This window comes from Melozone crissalis, unplaced genomic scaffold, assembly GCF_028551555.1.
Source record: "Melozone crissalis strain CALT ecotype California unplaced genomic scaffold, PUWL_Pcris_2 ptg000068l_1, whole genome shotgun sequence".
Lineage (NCBI taxonomy): Eukaryota > Metazoa > Chordata > Aves > Passeriformes > Passerellidae > Melozone > Melozone crissalis.
The window spans coordinates 5,883,994-5,902,813 of record NW_026535846.1 but is presented as its reverse complement, the minus strand read 5'-3'; the positions used below and the strand labels follow the sequence as shown (position 1 = coordinate 5,902,813).

Sequence of the window (18,820 nt, the reverse complement as noted above, 5' to 3'; positions counted from 1 at the left end):
CAAAGCTTGGAACTGGTTGCCCTCTTGAACTTCAGAATCTTTGTCTTTGGAAATGCTCAAAACTTGACTGGCCAAGATCCTGAGGTAACTGACCTGACTTTGGAGTTAGTTTTGCTTTGAGACAAAAGTTGGAGTAGAGTTGGAGTTGGAGTAGAGCATGTCCAGATGTGTCTTTCAGCTTCAGTTATCATTTGATTCTGTGAAATTCTGCCTATGTTAGTGTATTTTCAGAGGAGAAGAATGGGGCCTTTGTCTGCAGTTTGCTTTTGGTTTAATAGGTGAATTAGTAAAATAAAGGAGCCTGCTCTGCCTGAATAAGCTGTGTATTGTAGATTGATCATTGAGTAAGACTTAGGCTCTGGTTTAACCAACTGGATACTTTATCTACATGAGGCACTTTCTGTGACCACCTTGGAGTGTGCCCCTTACAGCCTAGTTGTAGTCCAGTCCTCCAGTCTCCACAGGTAGAAAATAAACAGAAATTAAGAATGAGGGGATCTCAGCTCATTGGAATTGTGACGTTTCTTTCCCTTAATTTCACTACCTAGCAGATTTGTGTGACTTGCATGCAAGATGAAAAAGAGAGGAAAGCAAGGGGACAGGCCTTGGAATGTGCTAGAAACAATCCAGGTTTCTCAGTCCAGCCAGGAGAGTGCAGAGGAGCTCCAGGGCAGGATTCCCACTGTGCTGTTCCTTTCTGTCACATGTCCCACACTGTTGGTCTTGATGTCCTTTGTACATGAGACAGTGCCAGTGTAGTGCTGCTGAGTTTGGATATTTGCAGTAAGGATAGCATGTGGAATTCTCAAAATACAACTCTTTACACACACTCAGAGTGTGAAAGCAAAAATAGGGAAGAGTTGGTGTTCTCCAGAACTTCCCTCCTGGCAGCAGGGCAACCACAGGCTTGGGATGCACTTCTGTCCTGTGTTTGCTGTGCCTTCCTTCAGTTTGCACCAACTCACTCATGGAGCTTCTGACAGAGCAAATAACTTCTAAGGGAACTTATTTCTGATTCCTGAGTAAAGTATTTAGTCTCTTATGTTTTGGTGTAAAATCCCAAATTTGCAGTATGTAATTAGGAACAAGTTGCAGGTAGTATGAGCAAAACTGGAAAAAACCAAGATTTGTCGCCATGATATTTTCTGAAAAATCCCTTTGCCAGGATTTTTCTCCTGAGAAGCTGAGAAGCCTCAAAGGAAAATAAAAACAATAATTATCTGCTGCTGTGGAATGCAACAGGTGCATCTTTGGTCCATGTTGGTTGTTTCTAGTTAATGGCCAATCATAGTGAGCTGTCTCAGACTCTCTGAGAGTCATGAGCTTTTCTTATCATTCCTTTCTATTCCTTGCAAGCCTTCTGATGAACTCCATCTTCTATTCTTTTAGTACAGTTTTAATATATAATCTTCTTTTAATATAATATATATCATAAAATAATAAATCAGCCTTCTGAAACATAGAGTCAAGATTCTCATCTCTTCCCTCATCCTGAGACCTGTGCAAACACCACCACAAAGATTTATTTTTATTTGTCAAGACAGGTAACTGGTAGAGAAGTGGTATCACCAAGCTGTTTTCAAATGGGGATTGTTGATAGAAATGCAATTCATATTGTGCTGTCATGTCTTGTTTATCGTTGTTTCGTTGCGTCGTTGTTATCGTTTACGCTTACTAAATGTTTTCTGTTGGGCTTTTCTTTCAGGTGATGAGGGAGATGCTCTATCAAGGACTATCCCAATGGAGGAGGAGGAGGATGATGATGATGACGACCCTGAGAATAGGTATGATACCCTCCATAAGGACATAAAAACGATTAGAGCACAGCCTAGGCGTGGGCGCGAGCCGGCGCAACGGAGGAGCAAGCAGGTGGTAAAAAGCACGGCTGCCTGCGCGGTAAAGACTCGCTCACAGGCCTCCTGCAAGTGTGAACACGGGGCCAGAAAACAGAGGCCCAGAGCCAGGAATGCAAAGCAAACGTTTAGAGGTGGTAGAGCCAGGTGTGCAAAGCCAATGTCTAGAGGTGGTAGCTGACACACCTGGCTGGGGGCGTTCCAAAAGCGCTGCAGCGCTGTCCCGCTGCGGTCCCAGTGGGAACAGGGGTCTGGCAGGCAGGGCAGAAGCTGCTGCTGCTGCTAAATGTGAATTTCAGTTAGTTGTGGGGAGTAGAAGGGGACAGTTTGCATCTGTGCAGTATGCAGTGCTGCAATATTTTCAGAATGAATTTGGTTATTACTGTTGCTTAATATGCTTTTCTGATTGAAACGCCTTTTCTCAATAAAGAGAAAGCACAAATGTGGGGAAAACCATATTAGATATTTTCAGCTGTTAATTTAACTGAGTTTTAATCCACTAAAAAGCACCTGAAGTGACTAATGTGAGTTAAGGCCATGATTCTACAAGCACTGTGCATAGGCTCAATTGGTATCAGAGACTAATTATATATTTTAAGTCTTTGCATAGATATTTTCAGAATTGTGGCTTATATGTATTGCTTCAGTTTGGAATTTAATAAAAAAGAATCACTGTAAGATACAGTTAGCTAAGATGTGTCATATTTTACCAGTACCATTGTAGCTATCAAAATCAGCCTGGCTAGAAATGTAAAAGCTTCATTTCCTAAATGCACAACATGAAGTGTCACTCAACTCGAGCCACAGGTTCTTTTTGGAAGTTATTACTGTAGTTAGACTGAAGAGCTGCTCAACAAATTTTTATACAGTGTTTCAGAAACTGATTTTTTTGTTGTTGTTTTGGCCATGTAGCATGTGTGGGACCAGTTGCTGGTGGAGTCTTTTTCTGCTTCTGAGCCTTACTAGTTTAGAATATGGAATCCTTGTTTCACAGAGTTGTATGTTTTGAGATGTGGCTGAAGTAAATTTTACAAACACTGTTTCGTCTCCTTTACGGACCTCAGTTTGGCATCACAATGCTGCTGCTGAATTAGTTCTTGTGTGTTTTCAGTCGTCAAATTTAACCCAGTAATTCAGCTCTTTAAAGAAAGATGCTTTGTAGGGACTTGACAGCACAGGGTCATAAGCAGAACATGTAAACTTTGGTATAACAAGATTTTTTTAAAATCATGCTTTAATTTCAGTCCTGTTTTAATTCTTTTTTTTTCTTTTTCTTTTTTCTTTTTTTTTTGTTGGTGTGAGTTTCTGGTTGATAACTAAACCAATGCACTTTTGTCAGAAGTTCAGTATTTACTGCACAAACGTTTCTGACAGAACTCAATCATTATTTAGCTTAAGAGCTATATTGGGAAATAAATGAACCTAATTGATAACAAACAGCAATATAAATTCGGGCTTTAAAAATCAGTTTCTGTACTTTGTTTTAAAGCTGCCTCTGTTAAGTTTTTATTTAGAGGACCTTTTGAACATCTGATATATAAGATGGGGAGGTATTTTGTCAATAAACAGTGTTGTCAACCTTCAGACTTGTTAACTGGTAATGCAGTCTGACTTTACCTTCATCATGTGTTGTACTTGGCACCACAATCAGAGCTATAAACTGTAAAAAGATGGAACAAATTTCGAGAAGTTAAAAACTTGTTCTTCTGTTTACTCACCACAAAGTGTTTCAATAGTTTACCTACTGATTCAGAGAAGTTGCCTCTTTTCTTCCAGGCCAAAGAGGGTACCTAGTACCTGCTGGGTGTTTGTAGTGTGGGAACTCTCCTGTTTGCAAGTCTCTAGTTTAGATGTTCTGTTATTTGCATACCTGAGGATGTGCATGACATGAATATTAATAGCCTTGAAATCATCTTTTTGCCAAAATGCAATATCCAAGTGGGTCATACTATGCTATACAGTGCTGTATGCTTTCATCTTCTGTTGTGTAACTATTATTGGTCCTTCTGATCTTTTCAATGGTACTGTTTGATATGTTTGCAGTAGTTCTGTTTATTAAGAAGTTAATAGTGTATTAAATGCAGAATGCCTTTAAGTATTTGATGGTTACAATAAATTTTTGTAAAACGTTTTTCTTGTCCAAGCATTTAATTTAATCCAACTCTGACAGCTTGAAAATCAGCCTCTCCCAACAAAGACAGCACAGTATTTAGCAAAAGGTGTTTGGCAGTTTTCACTCATTTTTTTTAGACATATATGACATTTCATCCAAATATTAATGTCTTAAAATATATTTTAAAGGGTTCTGAGTTTTCTAGTAGTATCCTGAAGGCCCATTTAAGCCAGTAATGCTCTAACTGGAATTCTGGTGGTTTTTATTAGCCACATCCCACCATGCTCCCCCACCCAAGGGCTTGTTTCAGGCAACCTTATTTCTACATATGATTAGTAGGTATTTATGAGCACTGAGTGTGAGTTGATGTAATCTAATTGGTAATAAAACATCACAGTGGTGAACTAAAATTTAAAATCATGGCTTTTTAAGAAAAAAAGGATTTTTACAGTGGTAGCATTGTCTCACCAAGGTTTTGAACAATCCCATTGTATTGGGCACTGCAAAATTCTTGAACAAGAATGGTGCAAATTACCATGGGGGCTTAACTCCACACCCTGAGAGGCTGCACCTACTGTTCCAGTTCTGCTGCAAGGTCTGAAGGAGCTTTTAAAAGTAATCCTGCAGTGTAACCAAGCAACCCCTGGGTAATTTCCAGTCTGTCTCTTGTGAAAACTCTTTTCTTTTGGCACGACTTAAAAATCCATAGTCATCAATTCATTGTTTAGAAGTGTATTCTGCTGGGGCTGTTCTTAAAAATGGGAAATATCTCTAAATCCCAGTTGATACAAAACTGTGCATATATGTGCTGTTATTTTATTCTAGAGTTGGTTTTGTGAGTCCTGCTTGAGGCTGCAGCCCCATTCTGTGAGGCACTGGCTAAATGTGTGCTGGGAGAGTCCTTTCATCCAAATGTCACCATAAGTTTAGATCAGATGAGTGGGGCAGCATGACATGCTCAAGGTCTCAGCAGATCAGTGCAGGAAAGAGTAAAATGCAGGGATTTTAAAATTTTATTTTTTACTTTATTTTTTACTGCCTGAAACCCTGTGCTGGAGGTCATATGGCTCTCTGTGCCTCTTAATTGAATCCATTGCTGGTGCTCAACTGTTACATCTGAATGGCCAAGAATCTTTTATGTCCTTGACCTGAGGAAATATTACAGTCCCTTTTGATTTCCATGGTTTTCTCTGGAAGAATATGAGTGAGGGAATTTTCACACTATCATAGCTTGGTTTTTTTGCTGCTATTAATGCAAATATAAAATGTTAAAGCTACCATGTGAGGTTTCTTAGCTGAGAAACCTGGTGACTTTAAATGGGTTTTATCATAAAATAGAAATATGATGTGTTATCCTGGTCAACATCTATTGTGGTTTAATTTAAACCCAGCTTCAGGAGTCCTGTACTCAGTTTATAATAATTCATATAAACCATTTGTTACATCAGTCATTTGTCAACATGCATTTACAAGGCCTAATCTCCTTGGGTCTCATGTTGCTTACACTTATCATTCCTATCAGATGTGTAGTTAATTAAAAAAGGGCTTCTTTTAAATCCTGAACATCTTAATAATGTCTCACTTTTCTGGCCTAAATTCACACCAGTAAATGCATTGAAGAAAATGCAGCTTTTCTCACTGACAAACAGTCCCAACTCAATTTGGTTGCAAGTGGTTTAAGTCTTTATTCTAGATAAAAACCAGAACTTATTTTCTATCATAGCAATAACTTCTTAATCAGTATTATTATAAATAATTAGAAACTAATCAGTTTACCCAGTCTGGTTGTTGGTTATGCTGGTGCTTAATAGGAAAATGAGAGCATTGTCTCTTTACGGATGATAGATTTTGTGCATGGTCTTTTTAGGTGTCAGATACATTTGCTGCATCCTGTAGCTCTTAAAAAATAGATACTTCATTAAAGAACAAATTAAAATGAAGGTTTGGTTTTGCTAAGAACCAAAGTCAGCCTTTTAAAGGTGACTTGTGTAGAGGTAAGTATTGCCGTGCACAAGCTGTGTTAACCTTGCTAATGCACTTGCCAAAATAAGTCAAAGGCAGGACTTTCAGGATTCAGTTTCAATGTTTTTATCAGATCTTTTAGATTTTTCCTCTTCCAAAACTCTGGGTTTTTATTAAACAAGAAGAGTAGCCAGACCACTGCTCTCTGCATTTTCTGGAGTAGGAGTCAAGGTTAATAATTTAGGTTAAAGGCTGTTAAAGGGAAGCCAGCCTGTGACATTCCAAGTGGTTTTATTTTAAAAAGAAAAAATTCTGACCATTAAGAGATGGAAGAAATACAGTCTGAGTTTCTTATATGAGGAGCTGTTTATTTCTGCTGCTGTTACACATGGTCTGCTGAGTTTTTTTTAAAAAAATCAACATTTAACCAAACCCTAAATCCCTTTTCCAAAAATCCTCTGGGAGGACTTAATGCAAAAAGCGTTTGGAAGAGGATGTTACTTATCTGTGGACTTTAGTAAGTTTTCTTTGGGTTCATGCTGTGATTTCTTGATAGATGTGGGATTAAACTTCTCCAAGGGCACTGCTTGCTAAAGTTTTAATCAGCTTTTTCTTCTCAAGAGAGAGGGGGAGGGAGTGTTTTGGATGCTGATGGATGGTCTGGCTCACTGAACAATCTGAAATGTTTATTAAACTATTTTGCTTCCATCTTTTAATAATAACTGAATATAAATTAGTGTGAGAGTGTTTTTTAAAACTGCACTGTTGCTCAAAAATTAGAAAATACTGCATGGAGTGTCAGGAAAGATAGCTTGGCAAGAGTCCCTTTGAAAAATGATTGTGTTTTAGGGACACATTGCAGGCTGGAAAATGAAATACTGATTATTAAAAGCCCATTTTATAGTGCTCCATAGAAGCAACAGCTCAGTTTTCTGTTGGACAGGAAGTTTTGCTTGAGAATCCCTGTTCCTTTGCCATTCCCAAGTGAAGGCTGGATTGTGGTTCAGTTCCATGGCTTTGAGCTGTTGTTGTGACTGCTGTGAGAGCTTTCCCATCCTGAGCTGTGTACACACAGCAGGCATTAATTCTCCCAAAAGGCAAGACAGATGAGGTTTCACCTAGAAAACACATATTTCATTGAAAATGCATGAATTAAAACTAGTATTCCTGACATTTATATGAGGAAAACCTGGTTTATTTTTTTTCCCCTGGAAGTACAAGTACTTCTAATTCCACTGTTTTCCTGTGCTTTTTACATACCTGCCTTGGATAGACTCAGAAGATTTTTATGTTGCAAGTGCATGTAAAGAAATAATTTTTCCATAGTCACTTGTGCATTAGCTTGTTCTTGTTCTGCAGTGAAACCAAGGGAAGCTGAGTGGACAGTTTGTGGAGCAGGAAATAAGATGATGATTTTTATCTGAAATTCAGGTCCTGTTGTGTTGGTCAGACTTTTGGGTGTAAACACAGAAGGGTTTTTGCAAGAGCAGCTGTAAGGCAAGTGCTTGTGGTTAGTTATCCAGCTAGACCATGAATAAAATGAAATCTCTAAATCTGTGCATTTATAACCATTTCAAGTCTGCTGTAAAGCAGGAAACTTCTATTTTTACAAGCTTTATTACAAACTTGCTTTCTAAAAGCAAGTCAACACATTACATTAATGGGAGATTTTTGCTGATAGATCCTGTCTTGCCGCAATGACTTTTCATCACGCGTCTTTTTTTTTGTTCAGCTTTCAGCCCTTTTTTTGAAGTTCTGAATGGTGTAGGGTTACACTTGTCGTTCATACATTTACCTGAACAATGGAATAAATAGTGTTTTCTGTTTTACTTCAAAGAATTGCCAAGAAAATGCTTTTAGAAGAAATCAAAGCCAATCTTTCCTCTGATGAGGATACGTCTTCAGATGAGCAGCCAGAGGAAGGAAAGAAGAAACCTGCAAAGCAAACTGAGAACACAGCAGATGATGGTAAGCACCAAAAGGCAGCTGGGAAAAAGTGGTGCTGTGGCACCTGTCATGATTTCAAGGGTCACTTGGGAAAATGATGATTGTTAAAGTTTTCAGCAAAAAAATATTACTGATTTTGATATGTAGTTGCCACATAGAGGCCAGTGTGTGTGATCATGAGGATTATCATCTCTTTTAATATTCTGTATGTTTATTTTTTTGTTATAATCTGGGTTTTGTAATTAAGAAGTCCTAGGGGTTTGTGAGGAGTTATTACCTATACAGAACAGTAAGTCCTGCACAGGAGAGGTTTGGCTAACACAGCCATTGGAACAGGCATTCCAAGCATTCAGGCAGTGGGAAATACTAAACATTGGAGGAAAATGGTATGTTGGTGCTTGTAATTGCCTGGAAAAGCACAAGATTTAGCCTAAATTAATTCAGATTTTAATTCTTGTAAGATAAGAAAGTGACTGGTATGCATGTGGTACTGACTCGTGTGTGTGACAGGAGAGAAGGAAAAGGAAGACAAGAAATCAGAAAAGGAAGAAGCTAATTCTGAGGATTCAGATTCAGAGGAGGAAGAAACATCCAAGAAGCCCAGATACAGACACAGGCTGCTGAGGCAGAAGCTCACTGTGAGTGATGGGGAGTCTGGAGAAGAAAAGAAGGTGGTGAAACCAAAAGACAAAAAAGAAGGGGGGAAGCGCAGAAATAGAAGGAAAGGTACATAATCCACATCCTTTTTTTTGGTCATAAAAAGTACTTGCTTCTGTAAAATAAATCCAAAGCTTGTTAGAATGGAGATCTCAACATTTGTGATTTTAAAATCCCTGTCTGAACTTCATTGTATATGAAATCTAGCATTCCCTTATATGTTTGATAAATAGTTTTATTTGAAATGTCAAATCCAAGAGCAGCTCTCTCCACTTGCTATGTCCTCTGAATTGGATTAATCCTGTGGAATCCTAGAATATCCATCCTAAACAGCAGAGGCAAGGCCAGGATGTCTGAATTTGGGAAAATCAGTCATGTCCTTTATGTAATTTCTCTCTTGGAGAGGCAGCAGTGCCTGAGGAATGTGTCCATGCTGGAATTGCAGTGGAGCAGGCTGGAGCTGGGCAGCAGATGGCACTGTGAAATGAGCCTGGCCTGGCCCTGCATTGTTGCAGGCAGGAACAAAGAACCTGGGGGTGTTTCCTGGCCAGGAAAGATGCACTGGGCTTCCCTGATCTGGGTTGCACTAATGGCAGCCAGCTTTTGTGGTCTTCCACAAAATAAAGGATGCAATGTGATTTGTTTAGAATTTTCCTCTGTGAAAACTCTAATTTTTATCTACTTGGATATTCATGTTTTTCCTCCCTTATAGGATTAAAGCCCTACCTACAGCATTCCATGCAGGAGGAATAACTGTAAATTCATCTTAGGGTTCTTCAGTGCAAGCCTTTGAAGTTGACTGCCCTCAAACACAACAATATATTTAATTTCAGTTTGCCCTTTTTAGCCCTATGTTATTAATGTTACCATTCCCCATTTATGTAGAACAGCTCATGTTTTAAGCCTTGTCATTCATTAAACAATTAAACTTTCCACTGTGTTCAAGGTCAGGCTGAAATTCAAGGTGTTAAATACCACACTGGTGTCTTCATTACCTAAAAATGCCAGGAATAGCTCCTCAAAGTGGCTGGGAGAGTCTTGTTAATGCTGCTCTTTTAGGTGTATTTTAATTGCTTTTTGAGGCAGTTTTGAGCTTGCACTACCTGAAGAAATGCCAAGCCATAAATGTAGTGATGCAATTTTATATTTTGTGTGTAAATAAGAGCCCTTTTCTCCAAGTATGGTTATAAAATGACATGTAAAGCATTTTAAACAAAATCATCTGTTTAACTAAAAATCACCTTTGAAGTTCCATACTGTTCCCCACAGGTCTCCATCATTTAATGCTCTCTTCTATTTGCTCCTAAAATAAATGTAGATGTTCATGCATAAGGACCTCAAGACTTGAGGCACAATAAGCCACCCACCAGGACTCAGCTAGTGATTAAATTTGAACTTTTCCTTCTCTGTGCCCTTTTTATCTTATAAATGTGGGTCCCATATTGTGTGCAATGAACCCTGGCAGTGCTTGCTGCTGTGGAGCAGTTTGCTGTGCAGTGAGGAGCTGCTGGCTTTGCAGTGATGCTCACCCTGAAATAAATGCTGCTTTCTTTTCCAGTGAGCAGTGATGACTCCAATGACTCAGAGTTCCATGAGTCTGCAGTGAGTGAGGAGGTCAGTGAGTCTGAGGATGACCAAAGGCCAAGGACAAGGTATGAGCAAAGCTGAGCTGTGCTTATTACCCTGTGTTTATTTTGGCTTTTAATAGTGCAGTTTGTGCAGGGAGATGGTCAAAGTTAAAGCCCTTTGGAGCAGTTCTTAAAACCCTTGATGATATTTGTCTGTAGGAATTATAGAATATTCATTTCTTTTGCAGCAAATGTGGGAATTTTGAATTTGTACCACAGTAGGGGATACACAACAATTTGATGAGCCAGTACAAAAAAAAAATCAACAAAAAAATGGACATTTTAATGCCAAATACATCACTGTCAGCTGGTGGATCACAGTATAAAATTAATGCTTTATAGTTCTGAGGTTCTGTAGGGTTTTCTCATTGCTCTGCGTGTCCAGTGGGCTGAGCAGGAAGGAATTTAGAAGTCAGCCCTAATTGCACAAAAGGAGTGCATATCCTATTAATTAATTATTAATTAATTGTTTTTCAGTGAGGCAGAGGATTACTATGGTTAATCAGTAATATTGCCTTTTTGCTTTTTTAAAATAGATCTGCCAAAAAAGCTGAGGCAGAGGAAAACCAGCGCAGCTACAAACAGAAAAAGAAACGAAGGAGGATAAAGGTTCAAGAGGATTCATCCAGTGAAAATGAGAATAAGGTGCTCTGTCATGTTTTGAAGTAATAAATAGGGATTTCCTGTCTCTTCTGTTCAGGGTATCTCAATCACCTCTGCACAAAATACAGTAAAAAAATAAAGCTTTTCTCAATGTCAGTTCAGGCTAAAATTTTGTAAAATGCCACCATTGTGGAGGTAAAATGTTATGTTTGAACTAAAACTTTTCCTGTCTAGATCTTGATAAAAATGCATGATATTGAAGAAAATGGAATTTTTAATCTAAATGTAGATGAGACAAATTGTAGATTAAGGCTTTGGTATTGTTGGGGTTTCTTTTCCTGTGTGATGTAAGTAGGGGCTGATCTGATTTAGCACCAGTATAACAACAAAAAAAGTGCTTTATTAATAATCATTATTAGCTACTACCAAATGATAACAGTGCCTTCAGTACTGCCTTTCCACAGCTGGGCTTATCTTTAATATCTCAGAATACGTTACAGAAGTGGCACTTCTTTTGTCAGACTTCTGAAAAAGGCAATTTTTTATTATTAGCTGAACTTCACCTGTGTGTGTAAGAATTTCTGGGAGCTTGTCTAAGAAAGAAGGATTTCATGGTCTGTGCCATAATTTTCTATCTAATGTGTATTTCACTTAATTTCTAACAGAGTAACTCTGAGAACGAGGACAATGATGACTCAAAATCTCCTGGAAAAGGCAGGAAGAAGATCAGGAAGATTATTAAAGATGATAAGCTTAGAACAGAAACACAAAATGCACTTAAAGAAGAAGAAGAAAGAAGAAAACGTATCGCAGAGAGGGAACGGGAGAGAGAGAAATTGAGAGAGGTATGGACTGGTTTCTGTGTAAAATTCTGTGAACTTGAATTCCTGATGATGTTTAACTTCAACCTTGATGTAATGTGATGAGTAATTTTTGAGAATCCCTTACATGCAGCCTTATAAGCCCCAAATTGTCTGCAGTTTGACCTTGGTTTTATTTGATGCTGTGACCTTAGAAAGTTGTCTCTGCTCCCTGCTGCTTCACTTCAGTGCCAAAGTTGTGATGCACTAAAGAATTGAAGGTTTTTCTTTGCTAAATAAATTATGACTCCCAGTTCTGGTAAATCTGAAGTGCCTCAGATGCTGGGTGTTACTCCTGTGAGAATATTCCTCTGATGGCCTTTTCTGTTTCAGGTGATAGAGATTGAAGATGCCTCACCTCTGAAATGCCCCATCACAACCAAGCTGGTTTTAGATGAAGATGAAGAAACCAAAGAACCATTAGTGCAGGTCCACAGGAGTATAGTGACCAGACTGAAACCACACCAAGTAGATGGTAAGGAAAGAGTTTAAAGGAAAAAAAAGAATCTTTTTCTCTCCAGGGGCACAGCACCTTATGCAGACTGAATTAGAACAATAAAAACTCCTTCACTGGCAAAACCAGAATATGTCTTCTCATCTCCCTGTCCCCAGGATCAGGGTATCTGCATCCTCACAGGAATATTTTCCAACCCAGTTGCCACATCTTCAGTGAAGCTGTGAATATAATCAAGTTCATGATAAAGATCATCCCACATACACCCCACTGAACAGAAATGCATCAATAATTATCCTGACAGATGCTTTCCTAAGAGTTATCATGCTCTCAGTGATCACAGCTGTCTCTTACTGGGTGAACTGTAATAAAATGAATGTTTAATCAGAAAACTTTCAATGATTTTCTTCAGGTGTTCAGTTCATGTGGGACTGCTGCTGTGAATCTGTAAAAAAAACCAAGACATCTCCTGGCTCTGGCTGCATTCTTGCTCACTGTATGGGCCTGGGGAAGACATTGCAGGTAAGAAATACAGTTTATTTCCAAGTGCTGTGTAGTTCTCTTGCAACTCAGAACAGAAAATAGATACAAGAAAATAAATGTAGCTGGCAGGGGAGAGGCTCCAGGAACCTGTTTTTAAGACTATGGAATAATCTTAAGCAGGTTGTGTTTTTTCTGTTCTCCTCATTGATTTTTTCCCCTTTAATGATTTATTTTCTTGACTGTTTTAAAATTAATTTGCTCTGATGAAGTACAGGTTTATCAGATTTGGTTGTTTGGGTTTTTTTAATGCCAGACCTTGTGTAAAGTCAGGTTCTGGTGAGTTTGTGGGGATTTTTTGAGTGGCACAGAGCTGAGGGTGATCAGAGAACTGAGGTCACTCATGGTATGAGCAGTTCAGGCAATCCCAGGCTGAGCTGTGGTTGGGCTGGTGCACAGCAGGATTTTATCTCCAGCTCCAGCATATCTAAAAATGTGCTTTGTTTAGAGAAATGGGGGTGGCAGACACAGTATTTTGACAGTCTGCAATTCTACAGAACATTTCAAAAATCACCTTTGAAAGCTGTATTTTTATGTACTTGATCCAAACTTAGCTGGTGTGGTTCTTGAGGAGTTAATCACACCTTTTAGTGGAGATTTGCAATGCTTTGCAGAACTGTTGTGCGGGGGACTTTTTCCACCTACACTTTACACACCATGTAGTCTGATGAAATACTTAGAGCAGGAGGTGTTTTTATAGTGATCCAGATGTGTTAATGACAGTAATTTTGGCTGTAACTTCTTGATAAATCAAAGAAAGCCACAGTTAGAAACATGTATCAGTATAAATGATTTTGAAGGCTGGTGTATGAAGCTGAGCTGGTTGTTTTTTCCATGTGTCCATTTGCCAGTCACTGCTGTGCTCTGTGATTGTTGCCATTTGTTTTAGCTCTTAAAAGAGCTGAACCAGCCATGGGTTCTGGCAGACTTTGCCAGCTGCAGGGCAGGATGGCAGCAGAGATGAGGGAAATCAGGGATTGGGGACTTGCTGCCCATGACTGTGGCCATGAGACTTCCTGGATAGTTTTATCTCACACAGAACCACCAGCAAATCCTTTTGTTTTAAAAGCACTTTGCTGCCCAGTGTTCCAAGCACAGTCATGCAGTTTAGAATCCCTGTATTAAATCAGAGTTGCCAGATACCAAGATTTGAACTTCTGGTGTGTCAGAAGTGGGAGAGCTGGAGCTGCCATGTGATCTCTGACTGTCCTCTAGTCCTGTTTTGCTTGCTGCTGCTCAAAACAGGCAGCCCAGAGTGACACCCACAAGGTTTTGGGTTTTTCCCAGCCTCAAGGAGGTTTTGTCATCCTCAACACACAGTCAGGCTGCAGGGTGAATCATTGGAAACACTGCCACAGCCTGCTGGGAGAATTTCCCTTGAAAAAAGTGTGAGAAACTGCTTTAAGACTGAAGTTCACTGTGAATTTATTTTGTGTTTGGGATGAATGTTGGGAGAAAGCTTAAAAATTACTGATGGAAGTGTTTAATTTATGAAAATGATTAGTGAAATGCAAAGGGAGGGTTTTCTTCAATGAAATCATTCAGCAGTTCAGAAGTATCTCAGTATGTGCAGGATGTATGCAGCCATGGAACACATTGTTAGGAATGTATGAACTGCAAATACACCTGCATGAAAATCTAACCAGAAATTCTATTTGTTTAACCAAAAAATACATTTAAACAAGACTGTTGTTGGTAATTTAATTACATAATTGAATAGATAACATTTATCTTTCTTTCCTGGTGTTTATTTGGTGTTCTGCCTGGTTTTTCTCTTGCAGGTAGTAAGTTTTCTCCACACAGTCTTGCTATGTGACAAACTGGATTTTCGGACAGGTCTGGTCGTGTGTCCACTCAACACTGCCTTGAACTGGCTGAATGAGTTTGAAAAATGGCAAGAAGGTTTAGAAGATGAGGAGAAACTAGAGGTAAGAGGCTTAAAAAGAGTTCTTCATGAAATGAGTGGATGATTTGCAAAATTGGGGAGCTCCACCACTTCAAATAAAGGCTAAGAAATGTGCTTTAACTATGTGAAAAATGTCTTTGAATTAATACATCAGAAGTATTAAAAATTAACCACTACTGAATATTTTCAGAGGAATTAAAGGGCTTTTTTCCTCTTTGGAAGGTTTATGAGCTGGCAACTGTGAAAAGGCCCCAGGAGAGGAGCTACATGCTGCAGCACTGGCAGGATGAGGGAGGTGTGATGATCATTGGCTACGAGATGTATCGAAACCTGGCACAGGGCAGGAATGTGAAGAGTAGAAAACTTAAAGAAATATTTAATAAAGCTTTAGTCGACCCAGGTAAGTGAAAATTTATACAGTTTGTATGGTTTAGATTTCCAGGTTTATGTATATGAGCAAAGAAAATAAATAGTGTTGGTAAGATTCATCAGATTTTCTGTGCTGAGTTACAGAAGTTTGTTCAGAATCTCCTCCATCTGCTTTTGTAAATAGATTTCTGTTGCAGTCTTTTCTATTAAATCAAGTAGAAGGAATATATTCTAGAAACTTTTCCTATTAAGTATTTTTTTTTATTTGCTGGCTTTGCTTCCTTTGCAAAGTAATTTGAGGTTTTTGTTGGGGACCAAGGATATTTTAATCTGTTAATTTGTTACAGCCACAAGCTGTTTTGTCCTTGATGGAAATCTACCACTAAGGAGGCAACTACACATGAAAACAGTAGACAATGTACCTTACAAGTGTGAAAAAACAAGTGTTAATGAAGTGCTAATTAAGGGACTAAATAATAAACTGCAGATAAAGCAGTTAATTATTTTTTCAGTCTTGGGAAACGGATGTCTGGTTTGAGCAGAGCTGAACTTAGCAAACTTATGTCAACATGTTTGGAAGCACTTGAAAATATTCCAAGTTGCTGTAACTGATTTCTCAGGTGGTCCCCAAAAAGGACTAAAAATTTTAGGATTAGGATGGTTCACCAAAATAGCAACATTTCTCTACAAATTCTGAACTGGCAACTGATACCTAAAATAATTTAGGGTTATGCAGAATGTCTTAAAAACTAGTTTTAAAAGTTTTTACAACTTTGCTATACTGTTGGTATTTCTCCTTGAGAATGCAGGTATGGAAGGCAGAGTAAGTGGATCTGGATTTTCTTTAATTTTAATTATCTGACTGGACTTTACATTAACGGTGTGATTGATTTTCTTTTTTTTTCCCTCTTTCTGATTGGTAATTGTAATTGCTGAGCTTGATTTTGTGAAGTTTCCTAGTAAAGTAGGGCTGTGAATTCTATTCTAACAGACAAAAGAGTTTATTATTCTAAGGGGGAAAATACCTTTATGATTTTTGGCATTGGCCAATTGGAATTGGCATCTCCCAGCTCTGCAGAAATGCTGTTGGAGCAGCTCAAACATTAATTAATTTTCTGCCAGCTTGACTAAGTCATACAATGGCTGTGGAGTCAGGGAAGCTCCAGTACAGCAGCTGATGAACTATTTTAACTGGTTTTGTTGATATATAATGTGTTGGTTCCACACACATTATTTAAGCAGTGAAGGAAATTCATTTCTTGCCAATGGGATTTTGACTCCTCCTACCTAAGCTGTAGTTAATTAAATCAAAAAAAACCCCAACAACAAACCAAAAAAGAGGGGGGAACTCTGTTCTGTCAGTGCTATTCTGTATCTGATTTTCTCAGAATATTGCATTTATTGGGAATATTGTCAAGGAAGTGAAAACTAAGGGAGAAAAGGTGTGAATTTCTGTCTCAAAGTAGTGGTGACAGGACAGTAATTCTGTATTAGTGGGTCTTGTTCTGGTACAGAACAAGATGAAATAAAATGTTATGCAATAATTGATTTTTGTGGGGTTTTTTTCCTGGTGGAAAATGTAAGGGAGGACAAACATAAGGGTTGTTTCTGTGTGTCTTTGCAGTAACATTGTCCCTTCATGGGTTTGTGTTTGTGTAAGCCCAAAAATACTGGACTGTGGGATGTTAGGAGGAGACAGTGACTGGGTGTCCCATCCCATGGTTTTACACCCTGCTGTGTTCCTGTTCTCCCCCCAGAGCTCTTCAGGCACTGGGACAGGGCAGTGTCTGGCCTTAGCTCATGGCTTGGTGCGCTTTAATTGAGTTTGGAAGCTGCAGCACACTGACCCTCAGAGATTTTGGACAATTCCAGATAAAATGGAGCCTCCTGCTCTGTTCTCTTCTAGGACTGGTTGACAGAGTGAAATCAGACCATTGGGAAAGCCAACCCTGAAATAACTCCTTAATTATTTTTGTAGCATCATGGAAACTTCAAGGTTGGAAAAGACCTCCAAGGTGGAGTGCAGAGTCACTATGCCCACTAAACTGTGCCATCATCTTCCATGTCTACTCATTTTTTGAGCACTTCAGGGGTGATGATTCCACCACCTCCCTGGGCAGTTCCTTCTAAGCCTAACCACTCTTACAGGGAAGAAATTTTCCTAATATCCAGCCTGAACCTCTCCTGGCACAACTTGAGGGCATTTCATGTTGCCTCATCCCTTTCTCTATTTTAATTGCAGGACAGAAGTGTCAGTGTGTTGTTACCCATTAATTTTTGGAGTCATTTGGATTGGCTGAGTGTGCATTGCAAGATTCTCATTTGTTTCTTGCTCTCCTGGTGGGTCAGCATGGACATTGAAGGAGAAAACCATGTGCTGCCTTCTACTGGGATTTGAAATAGGGAAACCTTGGCCTCTGGGAGCACTTCCCATTCAAAAAGCTGCAAATTTGGGATTTCAGTGCTAATTTAATGAGATGTGTCTGGTGAATACTGCTGGGTAGGACACTATGTGGGAGAAGCTTGTGTTGCACTGTTAAGGGGAGCAGAGGGGGAAGGTTTAGCCAAAGTTTATGGGTGGAGAAGTGATTTCATTAATTAACCAGCTCAGCTGTGTGGAAGAATGGCAGGATTTTACACACACACAGGGTTTCCAGGCTGCCTTGTGCCACTGCTGAAGGGCTGTTGGTTATTGATCACTGCTGTGCTCTGCTTGAAGAACTTCAGTCACTTTTAATTTTTTTTTACTTGTTGCTACTAACAAAAATTCTGGTACTGTTTAACTTGGAGACTTCTCTTTAATTGGCAGTTTTATAAAGTTCTTGTAGACTTCAGAGGAACAGGAGAACTGTGTATATCTATAAATATATCAATCTTTTATGTATTTCAATATATTAACCTGTGCAGGTACAGTAAGAAGGATGAGAAGATGAAGACTTTGAGGAAGGATTGCATGAGTAGGGAATTTTAGCCTAGAAAAAAAAAATACTAAAATTTTCCACCATTTAAGAGCTGGTTAATGAAAGGAGTGTTGTCAGTTGGTTTTGACATGATCAGGAGCAAGCAAAGGGCAGAATTTACTCAGATTTGTAGCAAATTGGGTGTTACTACACAGTGTTTTAGCAGGAGAGAGGCTGAGTTTCCCACTTCTGTCAGCTCTGCCCCTTTCTCATAACCCTAATCTCAGATGGAGAAAATGATCTAAATGATCCCCTGAGGTCCCTTTAAGCTTTACATTCCTTTATCATATTTTGAGGAATGTTCTGTCCATAATGATTTGCATTTGTGTTTTGGAAGAACAAGGGAAAAACCCCACAAATGGATGAAAATCTCTGCTGCTGAACTGTAGCCAAAATGTTAGTTCAAGATATCAGTGCTGCACTGCTGCCAAACAAACCATGAATAATTGTACTGAGTTTGGGTTTTTCATATTTTTACTGTCATTCACTCACTCTAAACAGCAGGTTTTGAGGTGGTTTTTTGACTTAATTTCTTTACCTTCATGTGAATGAATCACAGTTTTTAATGAAATGAGGACTAGAGAAAGATCTGTCACTGCTAGAGATGGTTACTTAAAATTAAAGGAAGGCTTTGTGTGTAGTCACTCAGTATTTTTCATTCTGTCAAAACTGGGAATGTACAAAAGTCATGAAATAAAATGGGGAAATGTTTCTGTGGCAGGTGGGAAATTCAGAAATACATTGGCTTGGACAAGCCTGAGTGCATTTGGAATTCATATGTGGATTTTCATAATTGTCTTCTAGACTTGTTTTAAAAGTTTGGGGTTTGTTTTGTTTGGGTTTTTTTGCTTGGAAAGAAATATCTTCTTGATTCCTTTCTCTTCACATGTAAGATTCAAATCACTTTTAAATCACCTTAAAATGGCATGATTAAGGTGACTGGCACTGGTGTGTGTGTGGTCAGAGGT

At 38.8% G+C, this 18,820-nt stretch overlaps 1 protein-coding gene across 2 annotated transcripts in view; it reads left to right on the top strand.

Moving 5' to 3' along the window:
* ATRX (ATRX chromatin remodeler) overlaps positions 1-18,820 on the top strand; it is a 67,923-nt gene that overhangs the window by 28,419 nt on the left and 20,684 nt on the right. For both annotated transcript variants that reach the window (XM_054289933.1, XM_054289932.1), the window contains 10 exons: positions 1,706-1,784; positions 7,766-7,896; positions 8,386-8,601; positions 10,091-10,184; positions 10,697-10,805; positions 11,429-11,608; positions 11,957-12,098; positions 12,490-12,599; positions 14,399-14,545; positions 14,746-14,923. In XM_054289933.1, the coding sequence (XP_054145908.1) occupies positions 1,706-1,784; positions 7,766-7,896; positions 8,386-8,601; positions 10,091-10,184; positions 10,697-10,805; positions 11,429-11,608; positions 11,957-12,098; positions 12,490-12,599; positions 14,399-14,545; positions 14,746-14,923 (1,386 nt within the window). The remainder of the gene's footprint in view (positions 1-1,705; positions 1,785-7,765; positions 7,897-8,385; positions 8,602-10,090; positions 10,185-10,696; positions 10,806-11,428; positions 11,609-11,956; positions 12,099-12,489; positions 12,600-14,398; positions 14,546-14,745; positions 14,924-18,820) is intronic.